Source organism: Chelmon rostratus, chromosome 14, assembly GCF_017976325.1.
Source record: "Chelmon rostratus isolate fCheRos1 chromosome 14, fCheRos1.pri, whole genome shotgun sequence".
NCBI lineage: Eukaryota > Metazoa > Chordata > Actinopteri > Chaetodontiformes > Chaetodontidae > Chelmon > Chelmon rostratus.
Window position 1 is genome coordinate 25,798,863 of NC_055671.1, and position 24,411 is coordinate 25,823,273.

General features: G+C 44.0%; 1 protein-coding gene across 2 annotated transcripts in view; it reads left to right on the forward strand.

Annotated features, from left to right (window-relative positions):
• Nucleotides 1-1,947: 1,947 nt before the first annotated feature.
• The window catches only part of trim37 (tripartite motif containing 37), a 29,343-nt gene continuing 6,879 nt past the window's right edge, over nt 1,948-24,411 (forward strand). Inside the window, exons 1-20 of one of the 2 annotated variants that reach the window (XM_041952371.1) lie at nt 1,948-2,223; nt 2,782-2,946; nt 3,950-4,051; nt 9,550-9,590; nt 9,920-10,036; nt 10,623-10,710; nt 11,026-11,148; nt 11,675-11,798; nt 12,618-12,685; nt 13,845-13,969; nt 14,241-14,291; nt 15,886-15,967; nt 16,727-16,803; nt 18,188-18,367; nt 18,501-18,615; nt 19,150-19,341; nt 19,456-19,589; nt 19,729-19,811; nt 21,670-21,888; nt 24,045-24,353. In XM_041952371.1, coding sequence (XP_041808305.1) covers nt 2,926-2,946; nt 3,950-4,051; nt 9,550-9,590; nt 9,920-10,036; nt 10,623-10,710; nt 11,026-11,148; nt 11,675-11,798; nt 12,618-12,685; nt 13,845-13,969; nt 14,241-14,291; nt 15,886-15,967; nt 16,727-16,803; nt 18,188-18,367; nt 18,501-18,615; nt 19,150-19,341; nt 19,456-19,589; nt 19,729-19,811; nt 21,670-21,888; nt 24,045-24,353 — 2,251 coding nt within the window. In that variant the 5' untranslated portion in view covers nt 1,948-2,223; nt 2,782-2,925. The remainder of the gene's footprint in view (nt 2,224-2,781; nt 2,947-3,949; nt 4,052-9,549; nt 9,591-9,919; nt 10,037-10,622; nt 10,711-11,025; nt 11,149-11,674; nt 11,799-12,617; nt 12,686-13,844; nt 13,970-14,240; nt 14,292-15,885; nt 15,968-16,726; nt 16,804-18,187; nt 18,368-18,500; nt 18,616-19,149; nt 19,342-19,455; nt 19,590-19,728; nt 19,812-21,669; nt 21,889-24,044; nt 24,354-24,411) is intronic. The other variant, XM_041952370.1, reaches the window with a different exon arrangement.

Below are 24,411 nucleotides of genomic sequence, written 5' to 3' on the forward strand. Positions count from 1 at the left end.
AACATGAATTTTACAACTGAAGTAACAGTATCAGCAACACAAAGAAAAAATACTGCATTAAACTACCTGCATTTAAAAACTTACTCGAAGGTATTATCAGCTAAATCTACTCAAGTGTTAAAAGTAAAAGTACACGTAACACAGTAACATGTGACATCATATTACTGGAAAGTTCATTCTGATGCGTTAATGTGTGCATAGCATTTTATTACTGTGGTTTTACAAGGTGGAGCTAATATTAACTCACCTGCATTTGACTCAAAGGTGGAGCGGTGGAGTAGAAGTAGAGGTGGAGTAAAAGTTTAAAGTAGCATAAAATGGTAAAGTACCACAAAACTGTGCTTATGTAAGTACTCAAGTAACTGTACTTTCCACCACTGCTGCTCAGATAAATCTGATGCGATCTTCTGCTCAGCTCATCGTTTACGTGGCTGCTGGTTGCAAACAGATATAATTTAATTCTCTGAGAGTGGAGAAATAAATCATGTCCATATGGTACAAGATCTCTCATTAGACTACATTAACACACAGACCAGGGCTGCCCAAAGTGGGGCATGTGGGCCTAAGTTGGTCCGCTATAAGGTTCACTTTGGCCTGCCAGACGTTTGTAGTGAAAACATTTTAAATGAAACTTATTTAAAAAATTATAATATACTCACATTTCATGTGAGATAAACATGTTTTTTTTTTTTTTTTAAATATGTAGTGTCCATAATCATGAAGCAGTCACACTTTGCCAGGAAGTCAGTCAGAACTTTGGATCTTTGAACCAAATTGCATCTGAAACAACACGGTAAATACAACACAAAGGGGGTTTGCTTTTAAGATAAGATGAGATAAGATAGACTTTATTAAACCCCAGCTGGGGAAATTCGGGTGTTACAAGCAGCAGGTAATTGGTTGGCAGTGGCGTGCACAGGGGGGGGCAACTGCCCCCCCTTGTGGCCCAGCTTTTGAAAAACACGCGCTAAAGTGCCCTCTTGGACTCCAAAACGCACGCTAAAGTGCCCTCTTGGGAGCCAAAACGTGCTCTAAAGTGCCCCCTGGGAGCCAAAACACGTGCTAAAGTGCCCTCTTGGGAGCTAAAACGCGTGCTAAAGTGCCCTCTTGGACACCAAAACGCGTGCTAAAGTGCCCCCTGGGAGCCAAAACGCGTGCTAAAGTGTCCCCTGGGAGCCAAAACGCGTGCTAAAGTGCCCTCTTCAGTGGCGAGGACACGCTATATGTGCCTTTTTTTTCCTTTCCGCCCCTGCCCTTCAAAAAGTCTGTGCACACCACTGTTGGTTGGAAAAAAATAGCAACAGAAATAGAGAAGTACAAAATACAAAATAAAAGCTGACTATATATAAGTACATTTTACAAAAGGGCTATGTCAGGAAAAAAGTATGTAAAAATATATATAAATACATAAAGTATATATTGCTCAAAAAAACTGTAAGAAAAATTATACTGCCAAGAATTGTGTAGAAGACAATACACTCATACACTCTTTTGACTCAACATTAAGTTTTGGCCCTCGAAGGGCTGAGGCTGAGGCTCTGCTGTGCAGAGTGTGTGAGGAGACCCGGTCGAACATAAGGAGAACATGCAGAAAGCAGCAGGGCTGAGACGTATGGAGACATTTCGATCTGACACTGTGACAAACTCAGGATCAGTTTGTCTTTACAGACACTGATAGACTGCAGAAACTCACTTAATGCGCCCTATGTTCTAGAAACCACGTTCCCACCACCTGCCCATCATTTATTCATTTATTCATTCATTCATATATTCATGTCCCCAGCAGCAGCTGTGATCTGCTGCAGGTGTGTTTTTCCTCTGTGGTTCTGTGAACAGTCCAGCAGGTGGCGATAACGACCCTTAAGTTTTCGGACAAACGCGAAACAATAAAATCAAGCGAAGAAGAAAAGGAGCCATTTGATTGGTGATTGCTAGGGGACAGACAGCTTCAGAGCGAGCGCTACCGCTTCATCTTCAATTTAGGGCAAAAAGCAGCCGTTTTTGGCCGTTGTGGAGAATAACTTCTGCCGTGATAGCGCTGCAGCTGGACGTATTTGATCTATGGTGGTAGCCAAAGCAGCGGAGACAACGCCTGCCGTGTGCTAGAATAGATAATGTAGTTTAGCGTTTCTCCAGTCGCTTGTTTATCAGGTGTGACAGACGGAGCCGAGTCTCTGGGAAGGTACCTGCTAACTCCAGCAAGCTAGCTAGCCTCTCAGTTCGGTACGACTGTTTTCTGCTTTTGAGCTCGATGATTTTATGTGAATAGACGCAGTCTCACCACCAAAGCTAGCTCTTGTCCTGCCTGGCCGGCAGGTTAGCGTTAGCTGTCAGTGTGTGTGCTGATGCTGGGCCTTTCAGGTCGGCAGGCAGTGTGGCTCTGACTGAAGCTAACGGTGGTGACAAGCTGTGCCTCTCTGGACGACCATGCGGATGTTCCAGGCTTTCTACAACAAATGATGAATACTATTAAACACATATCTAAACACGCTACAATATTTCGATATTAATAACTTAATTTATGCAGCTCTTTTCTAACCAGAAAGCAGTTAAACAGAGTAAATAATGTAATGAGAATACCGAAAAAATGAGGACTTTATACCAAACTAAACTCAAACCAGGTAAAAACACAGCTGAAATGGAAGCAAAGTGGCATAAAAGATGATTTTTCATGACCTCGAGGTGACCACTGGTTACTGTTCAGTTCTATATGATGTAAACCTGAAACCCAGCTCCTGTATTTAATCGCAGTGAATCAAGTCTTCTTTTATTGTTTTCCAGCTGATCGTCTTCATGCAGCTGAACTGATGAGAGACTTGAACCTTCTGCAAAGTTAAAGCATCTCTTTACATCGTTTTTCTCTTTAGACCATCGGCTACGACTTCTTTCATTTGTTCCTGAGATCAAGAATTCAAACTGGCTGAAATGGATGAACAAAGTGTTGAGGTATGTATCACACGCGGCAGATCATTCACCTGCCGAACGCTCGGCCAGCAGCTCAGCTGGTAACCGAAGGCAGGATGAAGAGCGGGCCAGCAGCTGAACGACGAAGCCCAATGGACTCGGTCTCTGGTTATTTTGTTTAGCACAGTAGTGACATTTTATTCTAACGTCTCATGGTCTAAAACTGTCCAAAGCCAGATTGTAGTTCAGCGAGAGACCGAGAAGGTCTCTTTTCCAAGAGACACCAGAGCACTGCAGAGAGAAATACCACAGAGTCAAGACACATAACAAAATTCAATGCCAAGCACTGGGAGTCCTGGTTTTCTCAAGTCCAGTTTTTGCTTGTCACCCAGAGTCAGCCAGTCCTGGGACCTGGTCTGATGAACAGATTTGTAAGACACTGAGGCAGTTTTAACAGGATACATGTCTAAATATACACGATAATGTGTAGCCACTGATGACTTACGTTTTCATTTAGTGATGAGCGTGAAGTTTAGTGAACTGCATCACGCTGTTTGACGGTGAAATGAGCAGCATGAGAGTTTGATGAAGCTTCATAGAGAAGCACAGACATGATGGCGGATTGCACAGCAATTTTCCTGTCTTCAAGAGAAAAAACGTGTTTATTCTGATATAAGAAACTCGTGTTTATCTTTAATGTTTGTGCCAGTATGTTATGGATGGCAGAAGGTTTAAGAGAAAATTATGGGTTCTTGAGAATTAAAGTAGATCAGCATTCAGTCAAACATTGAGGTTCTGCAGAGATGCCTGAAGATTGCTGAAGGCAGAATGTAACGTACTCATGGCTTGAGATGGAAAAGAGTCGTGTACATACAAGGCAGTATCGTCTACATAAAAAAAACAAACAAAACAACACAATCCAGTACAAGAGTTCAGAATAAACCCGCTGACCTTTGTGGAATGTATGTATGTTTGTGTTTATCGATGTTAATACTCAGCTGTCTGTTAGCGTCAAACTGAGTTTATTCATCTTTCTTCTGTGCAGAGCATCGCCGAGGTGTTCCGCTGCTTCATCTGCATGGAGAAACTGAGGGATGCTCGCCTCTGCCCACACTGCTCCAAACTCTGCTGCTTCAGCTGCATACGAGTAAGTCTGTTTCCTCCAGGCAGGAAGTGTTCTCCTCTCTGCGCCGCTCTGTATTCAGCTGTTACACCCCCGATTCCAAAACAGCTGCAAGTCTGAGTGAAACATCAATAAAAACAGGATTCAGTCTTTTACAATCAAACTGTGTTTCCTGAAGTGTTCCTGAGTCCAGGTATCAATCTCTATATCCAATCACGTGTTCACAAAGTGTTGAACCTCGCTCCATCCTCGCTGTGAACCACTGAGCCTTTCAATCATGATGCTCTCACCTGTTACCAATCAGCCTGTTTACCTGTGGAATGATCCAAACAGGTGTTTTTGGAGCGTTCCACATCTTTCTCAGTCTTTAGTTGCTCCTGTCACAAAGTGTTTGAAACGTGTTGCTGCATCAGATCCAGAATCAGCAGATATTTACAGAAATCAATGAAGCTGATGAGCTCAGACAGTACATATATTGACTTTGTGCTGTTTTCAGGTCAGTTTCGTCAGAATGGATCTGTTTTATTTACAGAGTCCCAACTTTCCTGGAATCAGGACAAAAACTCTTTAATTAGGGACACGGGGCAACGTCCCGAGTCACTGGCTCCTACAGCTATGAAATAGCTGCAGGAGCCAGTGACTCGGGGCGTAGCCCCGAGTCACTTATTACTATCCCGCGCGTTTCTTCTTCTTATTATTATTATTAGGGACACGGGGCAACGTCCCGAGTCACTGGCTCCTACAGCTATGAAATAGCTGCAGGAGCCAGTGACTCGGGGCGTAGCCCCGAGTCACTTATTACTATCCCGCGCGTTTCTTCTTCTTCTTCTTCTTCTTCTTATTATTTTTCATCCTCCTCCAAGTTTTCGTCCCTTAACTCGCCCCGCAGCTTTGAGAAAACCCTCGCAAATTATATATCAAAACGTGCGTATTGTTCGGGATCGGTGTGCTATTACTTTTCTCAAATTTATCGCAGTTTTTCGCGTCGTAAGACGCGAAAAACTGCGATAAATTTCCCATAAGAAATGAATGGGACGGGTGAAAAAAACAAGATTGAAATTGGAGTTTTTCAAACATCTGTAGCTCAGGCATACATTCACCGAGAGACTTCATTTCAACTTTAAAATGTAGACCCAAGTCTGGTCTATTGGTGTGTTCATCCACATTTTGATTGGTCCTATAGTTTTTGATCAGTCACTGTTCAATGACAGTGATCGTTTGGAGGGAAATTTTGAGATTATAATGGGTGTGTATTGCGCGGAATGTTCGTGCTAGAGTGCGTGCTAGAGTGGCACAGAGTCTAAAAGCGATCTGAAAATCTTCTCTTTTTCTCGTCGCTACGGCCACAAATTACACTCTACACGCATAATTTTGGGATCAGTTTGTAGACAAACTTGTCCTCTTTCATGTGATGTCCTCGAAAAAGCCGAGAGACTTACTGAATTTAAATAGTGAGACGTTTTGTGCAGCCAGCGCCCTCATGTTCTCCCATTAAGTCCCATGTTAAAATTCAGAGCTGTTTTGTGAGCAAAGCAGAAATGCCTCCTGTCTTTAGATCGCCATAAAACGAAAAGTTGTTGTGTCAGGAATAAAACGAGATGATGGTCGGACTCAGGAAGTTCTCGGGAGTCCGATGATCTATAGTACACTCTGATACGAGGTACGGTTCTCTCACCAGAGGATTTAGTTCAGGAGGTTCGCCGAACCCAAATCTCACTGCATACAATACAAACTCCTGTTCTCTGAGTCGCAGAGTCTTTTTAAGTCGACCATTTTGTCATTTTTCTAAAGAATATCTGGACATAAAACACACGTACATCTGGCCCAGACTTGTCCGCATCTCACAGTGTAATCGGTTTTTTGATAGCAGCTACGGTTTTGACACAATCGCAAGTTGTTCGGAAGAAACCGACAGCGAAAAAGCCGCTTTTCAGTTTACAGGTGTAACTGTCATTTACACACACACCGGTCAATAACCCACGCACACACATCTGCAGGACAACAAGCCTGAGAATGATTATCTTAACGAGCTCAGTCAAAACAAGGGCATTGTTTGAAAACAATCTCCGTCCAACAAACAGTTAAACTCAGCTTCACCAAGCGCTTTGCCAAAAAGGTTGAGACAGTAGTCACACAAACGCACACACAAGCAGGGCTAACCAACAGCTAAAAAGTGATTAAAAACAAGCACGTCAAAACTGAACAGGAACAGGTAAAAAGTGGGAGAGGTAGAGAGGTAATTATCAGCAGGTGGGGCAGAAGTTACACACGCACACAAACAAACACACACACACACACACATTCAGACACACATATACCAGACACATCTCCATGTAGGAGCTGGTTGGGCTGCTTGTGTAGTTCAAGCAGACACACACACACAAACAGACGAAGACACACACATACGCAGTCACACACAATGACAGATACATAAACACACACACACAGACAAATGCTCTATTAGCTCTGTTAGCACAGTTAGCTCTGTTAGCGCTAGCGCCGTTAGCTATATTCGCACCTTTAGCTGTTTGCTCAGTTAGTGTTAGCTCTGTTAGCTCCGTTAGCATTAGCTCCATTCATGTTTATTGATTCAGTTCATTAATTCATGTTAACAGAGACATGAAGCAGAGGAGAGAAGCAGACACAGACAGCTGAGGTGATCAACAGAGACAGACAAGGAGAAAGCCACAGAAACACAGCTGGGAGCAATTCATTAATCAGGGACTGACTACCTCTGATATCTGCCGTTTTCTCAATTTGCAGCCTTTTTCAATTGTCCGCTGCTTCGCCATAGTTTCTCCTAGAGACTTCATTCAAACTTTAAAACGTAGATAATTTTGTCGGCTCAAAATGACCCTCGGCACATTTTGATATCTCTTACGGTTTTCGAGCTATGACCATCGAAGGCCGACGTAAGACGCAAACAACTGCGATAAATTTCCCATAAGAAATGAATGGGGAAATTTCCTCAAATTTCAGCCTTTTTCAATTGTCCGCTGCTCGGCCATACTTTGTCCTAGAGACTTCATTCAAACTTTAAAACGTAGATAATTTTGTCGGCTCAAACACACCCCGTGTCCCTTTCAAAATTTCCCAGAGGGAATTTTCTAGTTATTATTTTTCATCTTCCTCCAAGTTTTCGTCCTCAAACTCGTCCCACAGCTTTGAGAAAACCCTCGCAAATTATATATCAAAACGTGCGTATTGTTCGGGATCGGTGTGCTATTACTTTTCTCAAATTTTCCCATAAGAAATGAATGGGACGGCCGAAAAAAACAAGATTGAAATTGGAGTTTTTCAAACATCTGTAGCTCAGGCATACATTCACCGAGAGACTTCATTTCAACTTTAAAATGTAGACCCAAGTCTGGTCTATTGGTGTGTTCATCCACATTTTGATTGGTCCTATAGTTTTTGATCAGTCACTGTTCAATGACAGTGATCGTTTGGCGGGAAATTTTGAGATTATAATGGGTGTGTATTGCGCGGAATGTTCGTGCTAGAGTGCGTGCTAGAGTGGCACAGAGTCTAAAAACGATCTGAAAATCTTCTCTTTTTCTCGTCGCTACGGCCACAAATTACACTCTACACGCATAATTTTGGGATCAGTTTGTAGACAAACTTGTCCTCTTTCGTGTGATGTCCTCGAAAAAGCCGAGAGACTTACTGAATTTAAATAGTGAGACGTTTTGTGCAGCCAGCGCCCTCCTGTTCTCCCATTAAGTCCCATGTTAAAATTCAGAGCTGTTTTGTGAGCAAAGCAGAAATGCCTCCTGTCTTTAGATCGCCATAAAACGAAAAGTTGTTGTGTCAGGAATAAAACGAGGAGATGGCCGGACTCAGGAAGTTCTCGGGAGTCCGATGATCTATAGTACACTCTGATACGAGGTACGGTTCTCTCACCAGAGGATTTAGTTCAGGAGGTTCGCCGAACCCAAATCTCACTGCATACAATACAAACTCCTGTTCTCTGAGTCGCAGAGTCTTTTTAAGTCGACCATTTTGTCATTTTTCTAAAGAATATCTGGACATAAAACACACGTACATCTGGCCCAGACTTGTCCGCATCTCACAGTGTAATCGGTTTTTTGATAGCAGCTACGGTTTTGACACAATCGCAAGTTGTTCGGAAGAAACCGACAGCGAAAAAGCCGCTTTTCAGTTAACAGGTGTAACTGTCATTTACACACACACCGGTCAATAACCCACGCACACACATCTGCAGGACAACAAGCCTGAGAATGATTATCTTAACGAGCTCAGTCAAAACAAGGGCATTGTTTGAAAACAATCTCCGTCCAACAAACAGTTAAACTCAGCTTCACCAAGCACTTTGCCAAAAAGGTTGAGACAGTAGTCACACAAACGCACACACAAGCAGGGCTAACCAACAGCTAAAAAGTGATTAAAAACAAGCACGTCAAAACTGAACAGGAACAGGTAAAAAGTGGGAGAGGTAGAGAGGTAATTATCAGCAGGTGGGGCAGAAGTTACACACGCACACAAACAAACACACACACACACACACATTCAGACACACATATACCAGACACATCTCCATGTAGGAGCTGGTTGGGCTGCTTGTGTAGTTCAAGCAGACACACACACACAAACAGACGAAGACACACACATACGCAGTCACACACAATGACAGATACATAAACACACACATACAAATGCATAATGAAAACCCCATCCCCCCGCCCCCTTGTTAACGCCGTTAGCTCTATTAGCTCTGTTCGCACAGTTAGCTCTGTTAGCGTTAGAGCTGTTAGCTGTATTCGCGCTGGTAGCTCCGTTAGTGTTAGCTCTGTTAGCTCCGTTAGCATTAGCTCCATTCATGTTTATTGATTCAGTTCATTAATTCATGTTAACAGAGACATGAAGCAGAGGAGAGAAGCAGACACAGACAGCTGAGGTGATCAACAGAGACAGACAAGGAGAAAGCCACAGAAACACAGCTGGGACCAGTTCATTAATCAGGGACTGACTACCTCTGATATCTGCTGTTTTCTCAAATTGCAGCCTTTTTCAATTGTCCGCTGCTTCGCCATAGTTTCTCCTAGAGACTTCATTCAAACTTTAAAACGTAGATAATTTTGTCGGCTCAAAATGACCCTCGGCACATTTTGATATCTCTTACGGTTTTCGAGCTATGACCATCGAAGGCCGACGTAAGACGCAAACAACTGCGATAAATTTCCCATAAGAAATGAATGGGGAAATTTCCTCAAATTTCAGCCTTTTTCAATTGTCCGCTGCTCGGCCATACTTTGTCCTAGAGACTTCATTCAAACTTTAAAACGTAGATAATTTTGTCGGCTCAAACACACCCCGTGTCCCTTTCAAAATTTCCCAGGGGGAATTTTCTAGTTCTACTTGTTATGTCTTTTTGGGATTTTTCGATACCAATACAAATATGGATTATCGCTGGCTGTATTCTAAATGTGACAATGGCAGCATGTTTGCACTGGCTGTATGTGGATGAACTTATTATTAAACCTGATTCTCTTGTTTGACAGCGGTGGCTGACGGAGCAGAGAGCTCAGTGTCCGCACTGTCGGTAAGCACCTGCTAACACATCTGCAAGCCTCCACACGTCTGGTCAGGAAAGCACGACACAGACGAGTGATGGTTCATAGAAATGTCAGCAGTGTTGAAGACATCACATGTCACACCACAATCAGTTGTAGGAATTTGTCACAGTGTCTCATAATAGAGAGAATAATACCAACAATAATACCAACGTCAGGGGTGTAAAGGAGTGAAAGAGACAAACAGCAAGTTGGTGTTTAATCTGTGTTCTGTTTTAATGTGTGTGTGTGTGTGCGCGTGTCTGTCTCTGTCTGTCTGTTTGTGTGTGTGCATGTGCACGTGCACGTCAACACGCAGGGCTCCACTCCAGCTGAGGGAGCTGGTGAACTGTCGCTGGGCCGAGGAGGTCACCCAGCAGCTGGACACCCTGCAGCTCTGCAGCCTCACCAAACATGAGGACAACGACAAGGACAAGTGAGCCCCTCCCTCCTGTTACTCCCCCACTCCTGCTCTTCTCCACCCGTGTGTTCATTAGGGTTCAGAGACTTCCTGTGATTTTACTTCCTGGTTCTATATTGCACATTAACCAGATTTCAACCTCTGCATTAATCCTTAAACGTTGCATTTAAAGGACATTTGAAACTGCTGCAGATGTGAAATTGTAGTGAAAGAGGCAAAACTTAACATACATGAAAGGTTTTTGGGATTTTTGGAAAGGAAATTATGATGATTGTGGCTTTTGGACTTTAAAGACCTGCAGTTTTTATGGATCCAGCTGTGCTTAATGCAGAAATGACGTCCAGACTTTGTTCTGTGTGCGGATGAAGTCTGTATAACATATATAGCTGTTGCTGCTTACTCTTCTTTGGCGTGAGACTGGTTGGGTGGTGTAAGAGCTTGTTTTTGTCCTGTGTCTCCTCCACATGCTCCTCTTCCTCTTGTGTGAGTTTCCATAAACTTTGCAGAGAGTGACATAAAACAGGCCAACATTCTGAGTGATGAAGTCTTTTTCTGCCTGTCTGAGCTGCTGGTCTTCTGTCGTTGGATGATTCCTTTGCAGATGTGAGAACCACCATGAGAAGCTGAGCGTTTTCTGTTGGACCTGTAAGAAATGCATCTGTCACCAGTGTGCTCTGTGGGGAGGCATGGTAACGTTTCACTTCTTTTATCTGTACAGTTTGCATGTAAAGTTACACCCAACAGCAACAAGAATCACTTCCAATGAGCAGTTCTCCAGGGAGTGAAAGTCGAGCTGCAGCTGGTGATGATCTCTTTACTCATCAATCTGACATTTTTTAATTTATTGATTAATGGTTCAGTCTGTAAAATGCACAAGGTGACGTCTTTACATGCTTTGCTTTGTCAGACCGACAGTCCAGACCCCTGAATATTACATTAATGTCTAATTAATACACACTGGAGAGGCTGGAACCAGAGAGTGATTGATGTCTCTTTGTGTCCAGCACGGAGGCCACACCTTCAAGCCCCTGGTGGAGATCTACGAGCAGCATGTGACCAAAGTGAAAGAGGAGGTCGCCAAGCTCCGCCGCCGCCTCATGGAGCTCATCAGTCTGGTGCAGGAAGTGGTGAGGGCTGCTTGTTGCTTTTATACCAGAAGTACCAGAGTCTCAAAGACCACATCCACAAGCGTTACTGGGCATATTCGCTCTTCTTACAGGCCGATGCATTTTTATTTTGGACACTGAGCTTTTCAGACTCACTTCTGTAGCTGCTCAGTCTGAATTAAGAGCAGGCACAGTGACAGGCAGGCATCAGCAGCACAGGGTTAAATGATTTAGTTCTGGCCTCTAAATACACACATAAGCACTATAACTAATCAAGCTTTTCAGAAATAAGCTTTTCTTGTGCACGTGGACATTAAATCAGTTCAGTAAAACATGAAGCACCGTTAACGAGCCACAGTTCTGTTGTAGAAGAGAGATGCTGAACGTTTAAAACGAAAAGCACAGAAACCTCAGTGATCATTGAACCGTCTGTCAGGTACAGAAATGTTTGAAGTTCAGGTAGTTTGAAAGTTCTGCGCACGTCCACTAGATGGCACTAACATCTATATTTCAGTTAGAACTGATTATGTGTGTGCGTGTGTGTCAGGAGAGGAACGTGGAGGCTGTCAGAGGAGCGAAGGACGAGCGAGTCCGAGAGATCCGAAACGCTGTGGAGATGATGATCGCTCGTCTGGACAACCAGCTGAAGAACAAACTGATCACCCTCATGGGTAAGCTGCTGAAAGTGAGGAGTGCTCTCGTGCTGACACACTGATCTTCATCACTAGATTCAATCTGAACATTCATCTGTTTTATTAAACAAGGATTTCACTTAAAACCGTGAAACAGTTGATTTTAAATTAAAATCTGGTTAATTTAACACTTTTCTCTCAACTTATTTTAAGTGAACCCACAGCCCCTCTCAGTCATGAGCCTCATGATATAATTGTGTTTTGTATTTTGGTCTCGTGTCTGAACAAGAATCACTTCTCTGTGAAAGTCACAGTTTCAGTCTTAGTGTGAATTCAGCTCAGTAAACAGACATTAAACATGGATTTTGTTCACGTGATGAGGATCACTGTAATAAACTCTCATCTCCTACACTCACAGAAAATAAAATCAGGTTAACAAACAAGGAAACAGTGAAGAGTTTGAACGTTATCTGTGAGGTGAAAGACTGGCCTCTGTGCCGTCTGCATAGACGAATGAATAAATGATGATCTGATCGCCTGCGTGTGAATGACAGGCCCGCTTCAACAGCTCGATGAAGCAATGTTACGTACGCCATGTCTGAAAAGGGCTCTTGTTAATGCACCGTAAATGGCACTACACTGTGTCTAAAGGTTGAGCCCTTAACCCAGCTCCCTGCTGGAAGAGGCACCTTTTACATCGACGGGTAATATACATCTGAAATATTTATCTGGGCTGAGTGGATGGATGCACTCAGCGCCCACAGACACAACCTGCACACCCCGCCACTCACCAGCCTCCATCAGGGCTGACATTCAGCACAAGTACACTGAAAATAGAAATGCGTTCCTCCCCACCAGGCCAGAAGACGTCCTTGACCCAGGAGACGGAGCTGCTGGAGTCTCTCCTGCAGGAAGTGGAGCATCAGGTTGGTCTGCAGCAGCTCACAGCCTCCATCGTTGTTTTGTTGTTGGTGGAAATCTGTGGTGGATTTTAAGGCCGAGGTGTGTTGTGTTGTTGTGTTTATGGCAATAAATAGTAATGTGTATCTTCAATCTCCTCCCACCATCAAAACAATGATCAGATTCTTTATTTTAAAAGCTAAATAGCAGCGTGAACTGTGTTTGTAGCTCAGAAGAACAAGATTCAGCTCTGACGATCAAAAACCGCGTCAGCTGCACAGCACACATCCAGCACATCTGGATTATCATGATGTTTAATCTCATGTCTGTGTGGCTGCAGTGAGTCCAGTATTCTGTCATCTGTTGGTCTTGTTTGCGTGCTGGTTCGGTGCAGGCCCGGTGGCGTGCAGTGAGTTTATCAGAGCCGGTTTGCCGACAGCTGCTGCTGCTGGAAACCAGATTGAAAAGAGCAGCGAACCGGACAGTAAAGCTGCAGGGCGGGAAGTCCAAACAATGAGATTTGAGTTTGTTTTAGAGGAGCTTTAACGGAGGATTTCTTTCATGACGCGTTTACTTTTTCTTCCAAGTCGTCTGAGGACTCGTGGAGTCGAGGTCACCCGCGCCGAGTGTGTGATGATTCAACAGCTCATGTAGTAGATGCACTTTGCTGTAGCATTAAATATTCAGCAGTTTGACGTGTTCGGTGACGCTCTGCGTTTTTCTTCTTCTGAACAAATTCTATGAAAAACACCACTTAAAGACCAGTGAACGCATCGCGGCTGTGCAGCCGAAGCCTGAATCACCCATCAAAACTCACTACATTTAGAGCTTATCCACAAATGTTTGATTTGAGTTGATTTAAATATTTTCCTACACACAATTAAAATTCTGAACAAGATGTTAACACCATGTTTTTCTTCCATTACAAGAACAAGTACTCATGTGCTGTTCCTACTGGGTGTTTGTAGAGTCACAAAACTAATATTAGCTACATTGCACTCATACATATAAAGATGCTAGTTGATTTGCTTCTGTGGATCAGATCCACACAACTATTCCTGAAAGAAGCTCCAGCATTGGTTAAACTGTTTCCTCACCCCAGACCAGCACGCTGTCACTGTCGCTTTCTGTGCACGTTGGTATCCACGCCGTGACGATTGTTTGCTGCTCGTGTGTGTTGAACAGCTTCACTCCTGCAGCAAGAGTGAACTGATCTCCAAGAGCCCGGAGATCCTGCTCATGTTCCAGCAGGTCCATCGGAAACCCATGCAGTCCTTCGTCACCACGCCGGTCCCCCCGGACTTCACCAGGTAATCTGCCCGGATACAGCTCACACAGCAGGGTGTGAGTTGAATTTACAGCACAGACATAACTGGAACATGACTGGATCCATATGAATACGTGTTTTTCAGCTTCCTGTGTTTCTTCTGAGGAACAAAGGAAGCTGCTTTGAGTTCTGTTTAGTTTATTTAGGTCTATGTGCCTCTGGAAGACTGATAATAGAGAAGAGAGCAGCCAGGCGGTGTCAGTAAACCACAGCTTTGTTCAGTGTGTAATCCACCTTCCTCTGTGTGCTTTCAGTGAGCTGGTTCCTGCCTACGACTCCAGCACTTTTGTTCTGGTCAACTTCAGGTAAAAAATGACCTCAGTACCATCAGCGTGTTCAGCAGCTGTGTGTGTGTTTTATTAAATAAAGTAGAAACAGGGTTTTCTGGTGTGGCCACAGACACATACAGCTCATTTACATTTATCTGACAGTGTTGGAAGAAGACAGGTGTTGAGTGATGTTTGTGTTCGTGTGTAAACTCTTTGCATGGACCAGTTGGTTTCGATGTATCTACTCTCATAATGACAGCGAAGCTCTAAAGCACAGTGATTCGTTTGATGTGGTGTCAGTCTGTCAGTTTGCTTCACAGTAACCTGCAGCAGCTTTGTCTGCTGTGACTGTCATTAGAAGACATTGATGCAGGTAAAATAAATTCTCCTCATTAAAAGCTGTGTAACTAAAATGAACAAACTTGGTCACCATAAGGAAAAATAACTGCGAAAGGAAAGTCAGTGGGGTTTGGTGGTTGTTGATGAAGAGGATGAGGAGTCCTTTGAAGCAGTTCCACCCACTGCTGAATGGATTTCAGAGCTTTTTTCCACTTGAAAGTTGACTTCAACCCCAGCGAGGCCCCAAAACAGGCATCAAATAAGTAAGGGATAATGCCCGAGGAGGTGTCCATTATCAGAAATGAATGGACGATGCAGAGGCGTGAACAGTCCATTCATTTCTGATAATGAAGGGCATTATCCCGCTTATACCATGGTCACTTACGAAAAAAATAAATATTAAATCAATTATGAATACCTTAATGTTGTTTTTTACCATTAAAAGTTTTTCACAAGAAGCGGCTGAGCGGACTATTTAATATCTGTCGTTGTGACGCGTTGCCAAGGTAACCAGCTCTGGCCACAGAACCTGCAGCTCAGTCGGCCGCAGCTCTTACATCAGGCCTGATCAGTGGAGGGAAGTGAGATGATTGATTAACGTTATGTTACGTTACAAAGTATCATTTCAGAGGACAAGTGCGCCTCTTACCGCTCGTGTTTGTCCAGAGGATGATGCGAAAATTTGTTTGAAAAGTCCACAGATAGTTTCCTAAATTGTTTTTATTGCAAGAAATAGCCTCACTCTGATCATTAAATGGGTATCAAGCAAGTAAGTCAATCATTTTTGTAAATTGTTCAGTCCCTCCTTGTGTCACCTCCTTCTTATATTCTCTCCTCTCTTTCTCTTCTGCTGCATCCCAGTCTTCAAAATTATCAAATTCACCAAACAGGTTAAATGAAACTATAAAATAACTCGTGTTTTGTCTACTGTCTTGCCGTTGTGATAAATAAACTGTGAAATAACGTATGTTAACGTATGTTCTGAGTTTCTGTTGCCGCGGTTACCAACTAGCATTTGAGCCAGCGCAATAATTTAGAACAATCAGGCAATTTGACCGGAACTTCTTTTATAACGGACACCCTGCAGCCAATCAGAATCGAGTATTCACCCAGACCATGGTATAATAAATAATATTGCATGAAAGGAGCAAAGGGCAAAGTTTATAAAATGTACAGAGCTGCTGTCACCTTGTTGAAAATAACTGACAAACAGCTTCGTGTAGGAATACCCCGTCATAGCAGCCTGATGTGTTCAAAGGTTTGAGACGAGTGTGTTTTTGTGTGTTTGTAGTACCCTGAGGCAGCGGGCCGACCCGGTCTACAGTCCCCCTCTACAGATATCTGGCCTCTGCTGGAGACTCAAAGTCTACCCAGTGAGTTCCTCCTCTGCTGATGTTTCCCACTAAAGCCTGGCTGCACTGCACAGACAACAACAACGCGGTGCATCGCTTTTCATCTTTCGCTCGTGATTCATTTCTGCAGCCCAGTTATAATGAGTTAGAATATAATGAGTTTAATGTGTTGGTAAAGAAGTTTCAGGTGATACTTTAGAGTAAACTGTCAATCTGACTGCAAAGCAAAGAAAAAAGGAGAAATATAGAACATCAAAGTAGTGAATATAACATGATTATTGTTGCAGTAAATGAATAAGTAGGAAATGTAGGTATCAAATTATTTATCAAATCAGCAGGTAAACATGGAGGAAATGTTGAGTTAGATGAACAACAGATGGCATATTGAAACAGGAGAGCTTCAGAAAACAAGGAGAAGTTTTAAAATATAAGAATTTACATGTAAAAGGGCATCTGTAAATAAAGACCTGTCTCTATTTATACTATACTGCAGTTAAGGCAAATAATTATTTACTGTATTAATAACTGTTTGCCATCTTTAATAGAGGCAGTGCTGGTGCCTTTGTGGGCTTGTTTTTAACTTCGGTTAGTTAGCATGCAAAGAGCTAACACATAAATTACATACAAATAAATGCACATTACATTACATTGCATGTGCTCACTTTAGACAATGTGACAGCTATAAGCAGCAGTTATTAGACCCCTACAGTGTTTTTCTAATAGATCAGGCAAGTCTTAAGTGCATGTGTGTGTCTGTCAGTGACTCTGGTGTTTCCTCAGGATGGAAATGGTGTCGTCCGTGGAAACTACCTGTCTGTGTTCTTGGAACTGTCCGCCGGACTCCCTGAAACATCAAAGTATGAATTATTTCCTAATAAATCTGCCTCCTTTCTCTGCAGACTTTAGTTAGACTGAGGTGAGATTAAATGATTTGATGTGAAATCTCTTATCTGCAGCTTTTACGTATCTATTGTCTATCTACATGTATTTAGTTTTATGTTGAAAAAAATATGAGAACTTGTTAACCCACTGAGCGTTTGTGATCATGATTGGATGAATTATTGCCAAGTTAAAGAGTTAGATTAAGATTACCGTATTTTCCGCACTATAAGGCGCACCTTCAATGAACGGCCTATTTTAAACCTTTTTTCATATATAGGGCGCTCCGCATTATGAGGCGCATAGAAAGAAACTACTGTCCTGTGGTGTCTGGGGTTGCGTTATGCATCCACTAGACCAGGGGTCGGCAACCTGCGGCTCTTTCATCCCTCTGATGCGGCTCCTGAAAATAATGAATGAGCGTTTATTTAAAAAGTATTTTAGTTTGTTCGTTTGAAACAAACTCCGCGCGCTCACAGATGACAGCTGATCCTGCGTAAAGATGCAGGTGACGGCGCACAGCGCTGATGTGCAGACGCTGTGCGCTGAGGGTCAGGAGCAGAAATCATATTAACCACGTTTGATTCATATTTTAATTGCCTATTATTTAGCATATATTCATATTTTTTCATTGTTCAGTGAAACAGTCGTTTTATTATTCAGGTTGACAGCTGACTGCACGCGCCAGTAAAAGGATGACGGCACGCAGAGAGTGGAATACCACTGTTACTTCAGCCACGCCCCCTGACTACGATAGCCATAATTAACCAATATTGATCCATATAAAAGGTGCATCGGATTATAAGGCGCACTGTCGGTTTTTGAGGATATTAAAGGCTTTTAGGTGCCTTATAGTCCGGAAAATACGGTAATTAGTCTGACTAAATTGCATGAAAAGCCTCCTTAGAGCACCAAATCTGTGTTAATCTGCCGCTGAACAAACACACTATTCTGTCTAAGTTAGGTTTGCTGAAACGTACAGTGAGCAGCTGTATCAGGTGATCATCTTCATCAATATGTATGTATCGTGACTGACAACAGAAGTGAAGAGGGGTTTGAGAGAAGGACTAACACATTGTTGTTTCTGATGTTCAGAAGTAAGAAAGTACTGCTAACATACATGAAAAGAGGGTTGGGTCGTATTTATCGGCAGGAAGTCAGAGTGTTTGCAGACCTCAGCAGCGCTCCTCAGCGCTCCTCAGCGCTCCTCAGCGCTCCTCAGCGCTCCTCAGCGCTCCTCAGTGTCTGTCTGTGTTTCTCGTCCTTCTGTCAGAGCTCCAACGTTCACTTTTCACAACAACAGGGAAAAAGCCTTGCGTCTCTTCACACATTCTGCTGTCCTGCTGCCTTGTTTCCGTGCAGGTACGAGTACCGCGTGGAGATGGTCCATCAGGCCTCCAGTGACCCCACCAAGAACATCATCCGGGAGTTCGCCTCCGACTTTGAGGTCGGTGAATGCTGGGGCTACAACCGCTTCTTCAGACTGGACCTGCTGGCCAGCGAGGGCTACCTGAACATGCAGACGGACACACTGGTCCTCCGGTGGGCTCACACACACACACACACACACACACACACACACACACACACACACACACACACACACACTCTGATGTTGTAGAAGCAGACATGGAAGCAGTCCTGTTGCTCATTGGTTTGTGTGTGTGCTGTGCAGCTACCAGGTCCGCTCGCCCACCTTCTTCCAGAAGTGCAGAGATCAGTACTGGTACATCAGCCAGCTGGAGTCGGCCCAGAGCAGCTACATCCAGCAGATCAACAACCTCAAAGAGGTACTGCTCTGTTTCTGTTCTGACAGCAGCTTCGTGAAGTTAGTGCACCTGGATTGGTCGTAACATCTTAACTTAAGCCTCGTGGACCTGCAGGTGTGTGTATGATTATCTTTGTCTGTTTCTTTCAGGGTTAAAAAGGTGCTTGTGCATAAAACACGGCCACTTTAGTATCACTGAGGGCTACAACTACAACAGCTTTTCATGCTGAATTTAATGTTTGGTCTGTAAAACATCAGAAAACCAGAGTCCAGGGTGACAAAATGTTAAATTCACTTAACTTAAGACAAAGAAAATGCAAATCTGAAGCTGGAACAAGCAAATCTTTGTTATTTCACTTCACACTTAATTTTCTGTCGATGGATTAATTGATCGATCAGCTCATTGTTACATCTGTGAAATCAAATTTGTTCGATAAAACGGCGTGAAGGAGGGGACAGGAAGCGTCCGTGGAGAATCGAGGCGTGCGTGCGTTCTCTTCGCTGCTCTGAATGAACCGTCTGACGCCTCTGAGCTGACTCACGTTTCTGGTTTTAGAGGTTGGCCATCGAGCTGTTTCGCCGGCAGACGTCACGCAGCTCCTCGCCGCCCGACCTGAGGCTCGCCGCAGGCACCGCGACCTCTGAGAGGGACCCTCGCTCGGTGAAGAGCGACGACGACATCCAGACCACTTTGAGCAACACTAAGAAAGGCGATGAAGAGGAGCGGACCCAGCACGATGACTCTAACGTAAGGATGGAGCATCCTGTGGTTCGACTGTTTCTGCCTGTTGAAGAAACATGAATTATTCCCTGCAGAGCAGCAAAGAGCTCGTTGTGATCGTGGTGTCGCTGTGCTGTTCAGGAGCTTTCGGACGGCGACTTGGAGGTGGACTGTTTGACGGAGGAGGAGGTGAACCCGCTGGACGGCAGCAGCACCTCAGGGAGCTCCACAGCCACCAGCAACACGGAGGAGAACGATATCGACGAGGAGACCATGTGAGTGCGACGTCTCATAACGTAGAAGCTCCAGAAACCCAGATCAGTTACGACTCTTCTCACAAAGACTTTTCAGTGACTGGAGCATGAAGAGCTCAGATTCGCTGCTTTTACTGCGTGTTTGTGTGTATTTGCACAGGTCAGGAGAAAACGATGTGGACTTCATCGGGAACCTGGAGACAGAAGAAGGAGAGCTTCCTGATGACTTGGCTGGAGCCACAGGTAAAATTCACACACCAATACAAAGTTATTCTTCCTGATTCATTATAAATGGAAATCCCACAGCTGACAGTTTTTATCTCTGCTCTGCAGGAGCAGCTTTTCTTGTTTGCCTCTGCAGAGGAAATCTGTCTTTGTGTTTGTTTGGAGATGCTGAATCTCAGAAACCTGTCAACACAATTCAGTGAAACTTGGTGGAAAGTTTAGCTGCGGCTCAGCGAATGAAACCTAAATTATACTTTGCACATCTGCATCGCCTCGAAGTCGATTTTGTCCGTGCAGACTCTCTGAACGTCTGAAAAGTCGTTACGACTGACTCCTGAACTCTGTGTGTGCTCACTGCTCTCGACCTCGTTCTGAAGTGTACGAGCCGGTCATTGACTCCACATTTTGATCAGAAATCTTGAAAGGTTTTTCATCATTCAGGATTTTCGTTGTTTTTCGGGACTCTTCCCGGTTCCGTCCCCTCACTCGTCATTCGGTTCAGATCTGGAAGCAGAACAGTTCTGTCGGCCTCCAGAGGCTGCAGACTAACATGCTGCCTCTGTGACTCTTGGTGTTGCTGGATGCTTCTTTTCACCTGCCAGAGATGAGTTTTACTGGGAGGGGGTCTCCGTGAGCCCCCTTTGCTCCACACCTCACTCTGCAGGTGTCCAAACCAGTCCAACCAGTTTGAGTCCCCAGCACAGCAGAAAGGAACAAGAACTGTCCCGTGGATACAGCCATGATGCTTTCATTTCTCTGTGCTGAGCTGCTTTGTGGAGAAAACTGATATTTCTATTTAATGTTTAAAAATTAAAATCTTTATTTAATCCACAGGTTATTTTCTCAATCACCAGTTTATTATTTGTTATAAAATTAAAATGTCACGTCTGCAAAGAAAAGCAACACACTTATATTTGCTCTTCAGCCGAGGCAAATAAAAGCCGGAGCCACTATTTGAGAAGCAGAATCAGACGTGTTGTGCTGTTTGATAAGTGCACAGGCAGAACGTAGTGATGCGATGGTGGGCCTCAAAGCAGCTCCTTCAGCCTGTTTGACTGTGTTGGTGTTGAAAGGCATGAAGAGGATGAGTCATTGTTGGTGCGCTGCACCCCTTGCAGCTCGCTGATATAGAAACACTTGGTGTCTATATGTGTACATGTGTGGGGGTTGTGTGTGTGTTCGCTCTGTTAGATGTCAGAGTCGAGCTCAGCAGAATGTTCTCGACGTTCTTAAGTCAGTTTTTGCTGCTAAGTTTTGCTTTGATGCTGTCATGAAGCCAGACTTCACTTTCTAACGCAGGTTTTCATTTTTTTTTGCTGAGAATGAAACAATCCCAGCAGCTGGAACCAAATCAAAAGATAAATCACAGTAATTGATTTCATATCCATTAATATCATGATCAGTAGCATCAATAGTAGATTTATTTTTTCATCATTTTTAACCCTGTATGGTGACTCAAGCAGCAGCATGTGTGCTCAAAGAGTCAGTGAAGAAATGTTCATCATGTGTTCAGCTGGATTCACAGAAACCACACAGTTCATGTGAGTCAGGCCTGCAGGGGAGACGTTCCCCTTCTGAAGTGGAGAAAAGTTCACCTTTATTCTGTCAGACAAAGAGCGAGTGCACCAGAAAATGATCCAAAGATCCAAAATAAATACGAACACAGGCCGACATGTACAGTAATTACGGTAAGAAAGCAGGAGAAAGGAGAAAACAGAGCAGTAATTATCAGGGAGCACCAGATGTGATCAGGTTCATCAGACTTGAGGTTGAACTGTTGAACTCTTTCCTTTGATAAAGACCAGCACCGTCTCCAGCATCTTCTTCCAGTCATTCTGAGTTATTACATGTTGGCTGTGCTCTGCCTGATCTGCAGGTGGATCCGGCTCCAGCGTGCGTTCCTTACATCGCGGCGCCGCTGCCGGTCGCAGCGGCAGCGGGGCCGCCGCCGGTGCCGTCGGTCCGGGCAACAGCAGCCTGCTGGAGATCGACCCGGTCATCCTGATCCAGCTGCTGGATCTGAAGGAGCGCAGCAGCGTGGAGTCCCTGTGGGGTCTTCAGCCCCGGCCCCCTGTACCTCTGCTGCACAGCCAAGGTCTGTGAACACACTCGACCCACGAACAACAAATCATTGCAGCTAAACCGAGAATCAATACTGGACTCACACACAGGCTCCCTCCACAAGTCCTCCAGTCCCCGTGGAGGATCAGCTCCTCAGCAGCTGCAGCTAACAGAGATTTATCTGCTGAAGGGACACATTCTCCAAACTGCAAACATTTTTCATCTTATTTCTCTCCAGTAACTGAAACATCTCAGATATCAGTAACGGCTTCTTTGTGTTTTGTGCCTTTTCTAGATTTTTCTGTCTTGAGGTTGTTAAAACACAACGTGGCATTAAATGAACTTTCCTGAGTCTCAAGCAGCCGCAGAGTTTGAATATAAAGACGAGTGTTGCTGTAAAGATGGAGCTGCATCTTCAGCGTGGATGAGAGCAACATAACAAACAAAACAAAGCTAAATACGGTCGGAGCAGCTCGTGGCGCTGAAGAGCAGCGTTTCTCTGAGTGGATCCCAATTGAGTTTGTGTCAGTTCCACTGATCAGCAGGTGGGGGCGCTGTACCAAAGCACGCAGCAGTGACGTAGAACATTTTTTTTCTCAGTGTGGTGACGTGAACGTCTGAGTATTACACACTGAGAGGTGGTCTGATTCAGTTTATGATGTCATCAGGAGGAGCCAATCAGTGGTGACTGACAGTAAGACTGAATAAGAGCTTAATGAAGAGTTGAGAGAGTTACTGAACGACAGGTGTGTGCTGAACACTTGACTCAGGTGTGTGTGCTGTACGTATGTTAATGTAATGGTGAGCAGCTGAGCAGCTGCTTGGCTCAACACACAATCATGTAACCAAATACTCAACTCAACTTTTATTTATAAAGCACCTTTCATGCAATCATGCAGCCCGAAGTGCTTCACAAAACAGAATAAAAAGACATCAAGAAAGAAACAAAACAATAAAATGGAAATAAAAGCAAAATGATGAAATGGTAATAAAACAATACAAGAATAAAAAATAAAAATAAAAAAATAAAAAGTTGAAATAGACTAGGGCAAAAACAACAGTGTTTGAAGTTAAAATAGTTAAAAGCAGCAGTGTTTTGTTTTGTCAGCCTGGGTTATAACATTATTTCAAATTAAAAGCCAGATTAAAGAGACAGGTCTTCAATTTCCTTTTAAAAATACAGAGAGAGCTCATCATTCTGATGTCAAAAGGTAATGTGCTCCACAGTTTAGGGCCGTAAAAACAGAAGGCACCTTCACCTGTACTCACCTGGAGCATATTAGGAACTTTCAAAATAAAAGCAGTAGAGGACCTCAGTGTTCTGGCTGGGACATAAAATGACAGAGTCTCTTATGTACGGAGGAGCGAGGTTATTTAAAGCTTCGTAAATGAATAAAAGAACTTTAAAATCTATTCTGAAGGAAACAGGGAGCCAGTGGAGTGTTTTAAGGAGGGGGGTGATATGATTGAGTTTCTTTGTTTTTGTCGGGACTCTGGCTGCAGCGTTCTGGACTAACTGTAGTTTTCTTGTGGACTTAATTGGCAAACCAGTAAAAAGAGAGTTACAGTAGTCCAAACGGCGAGTGATAAAAGCATGAATGAGCATTTCTGCGTCTTTCTGAGTTAAAAAAGGTCTGAGCTTTGCAATATTTCTAAGAAAATTAAAATTTAAATCTGAGTCTAAAATCACTCTTAAATTCGTAACTTGAGTTTTGATATGACTGCTAAAACCACCAAGCATTGAGTGCAGTTTTTCTCTTGCTGCTATGGCTCCTTTTAAAAGAATTTCAGTTTTTTCTTAGTTTAGTTTTAAAAAGTTTTTGCTCATCCACACATTGATGTCAGAGAGACAGGCAGTGAGACGATGCAGTGCAGCAGGGTCAGTCGGTGAGATGGAGATATACAATAGAGCATCATCTGCATAAAAATGGTAGTTGACCTGGTGGTGATTGATGATATTTCCTAGTGGGACCATGTAGAACGAAAACAGAATTGGGCCAAGAATGCTACCTTGAGGAACACCATGTTGAGTGCTGTGAGTCTCTGATACATGATCACCCAGGCTGAGGCTCCGTACTGGGTCTGGATTCTTGATTTTATGATGCTTGATGTACTTTGAGTTACTTTTAAAAGCCTGAGAAGCATTCGTTCACTCCTCCGTCTCCTCTTCCTGCTTCTCGTCTCTTGTAGCTCATCCTCACTCCAGGAAAGACCGAGAACGGCGGCCTCAGGTGGTGCGACGCTCAGCTCCGGACTCAGGGGTCCTGATCCGCCTCAAGGCTCAGATGGCCGAGGTCCGCAGCAAGATGTCTGATGTGAAGAGCCAAGTGCTGGAAGCTCGTGGGGCCGGAGAGCCCAGGCCCGGTCCGTCGGGGGGCTTCGGCGTGGAGGAGGTGCTCTCTCACCACGCGGATTCAGAACTGTCCGCTTTTCGTAAGCCCGGCGAGCTGGACCTGCTGGGGAGAGCGGCTGCGGCTCGGTCCAGGCCCTGCCGGCCAGGTGAGGACCGCCACACTGCTCCCCAGTGGGGGAATGTAACTGAGTACATTTACTCAAG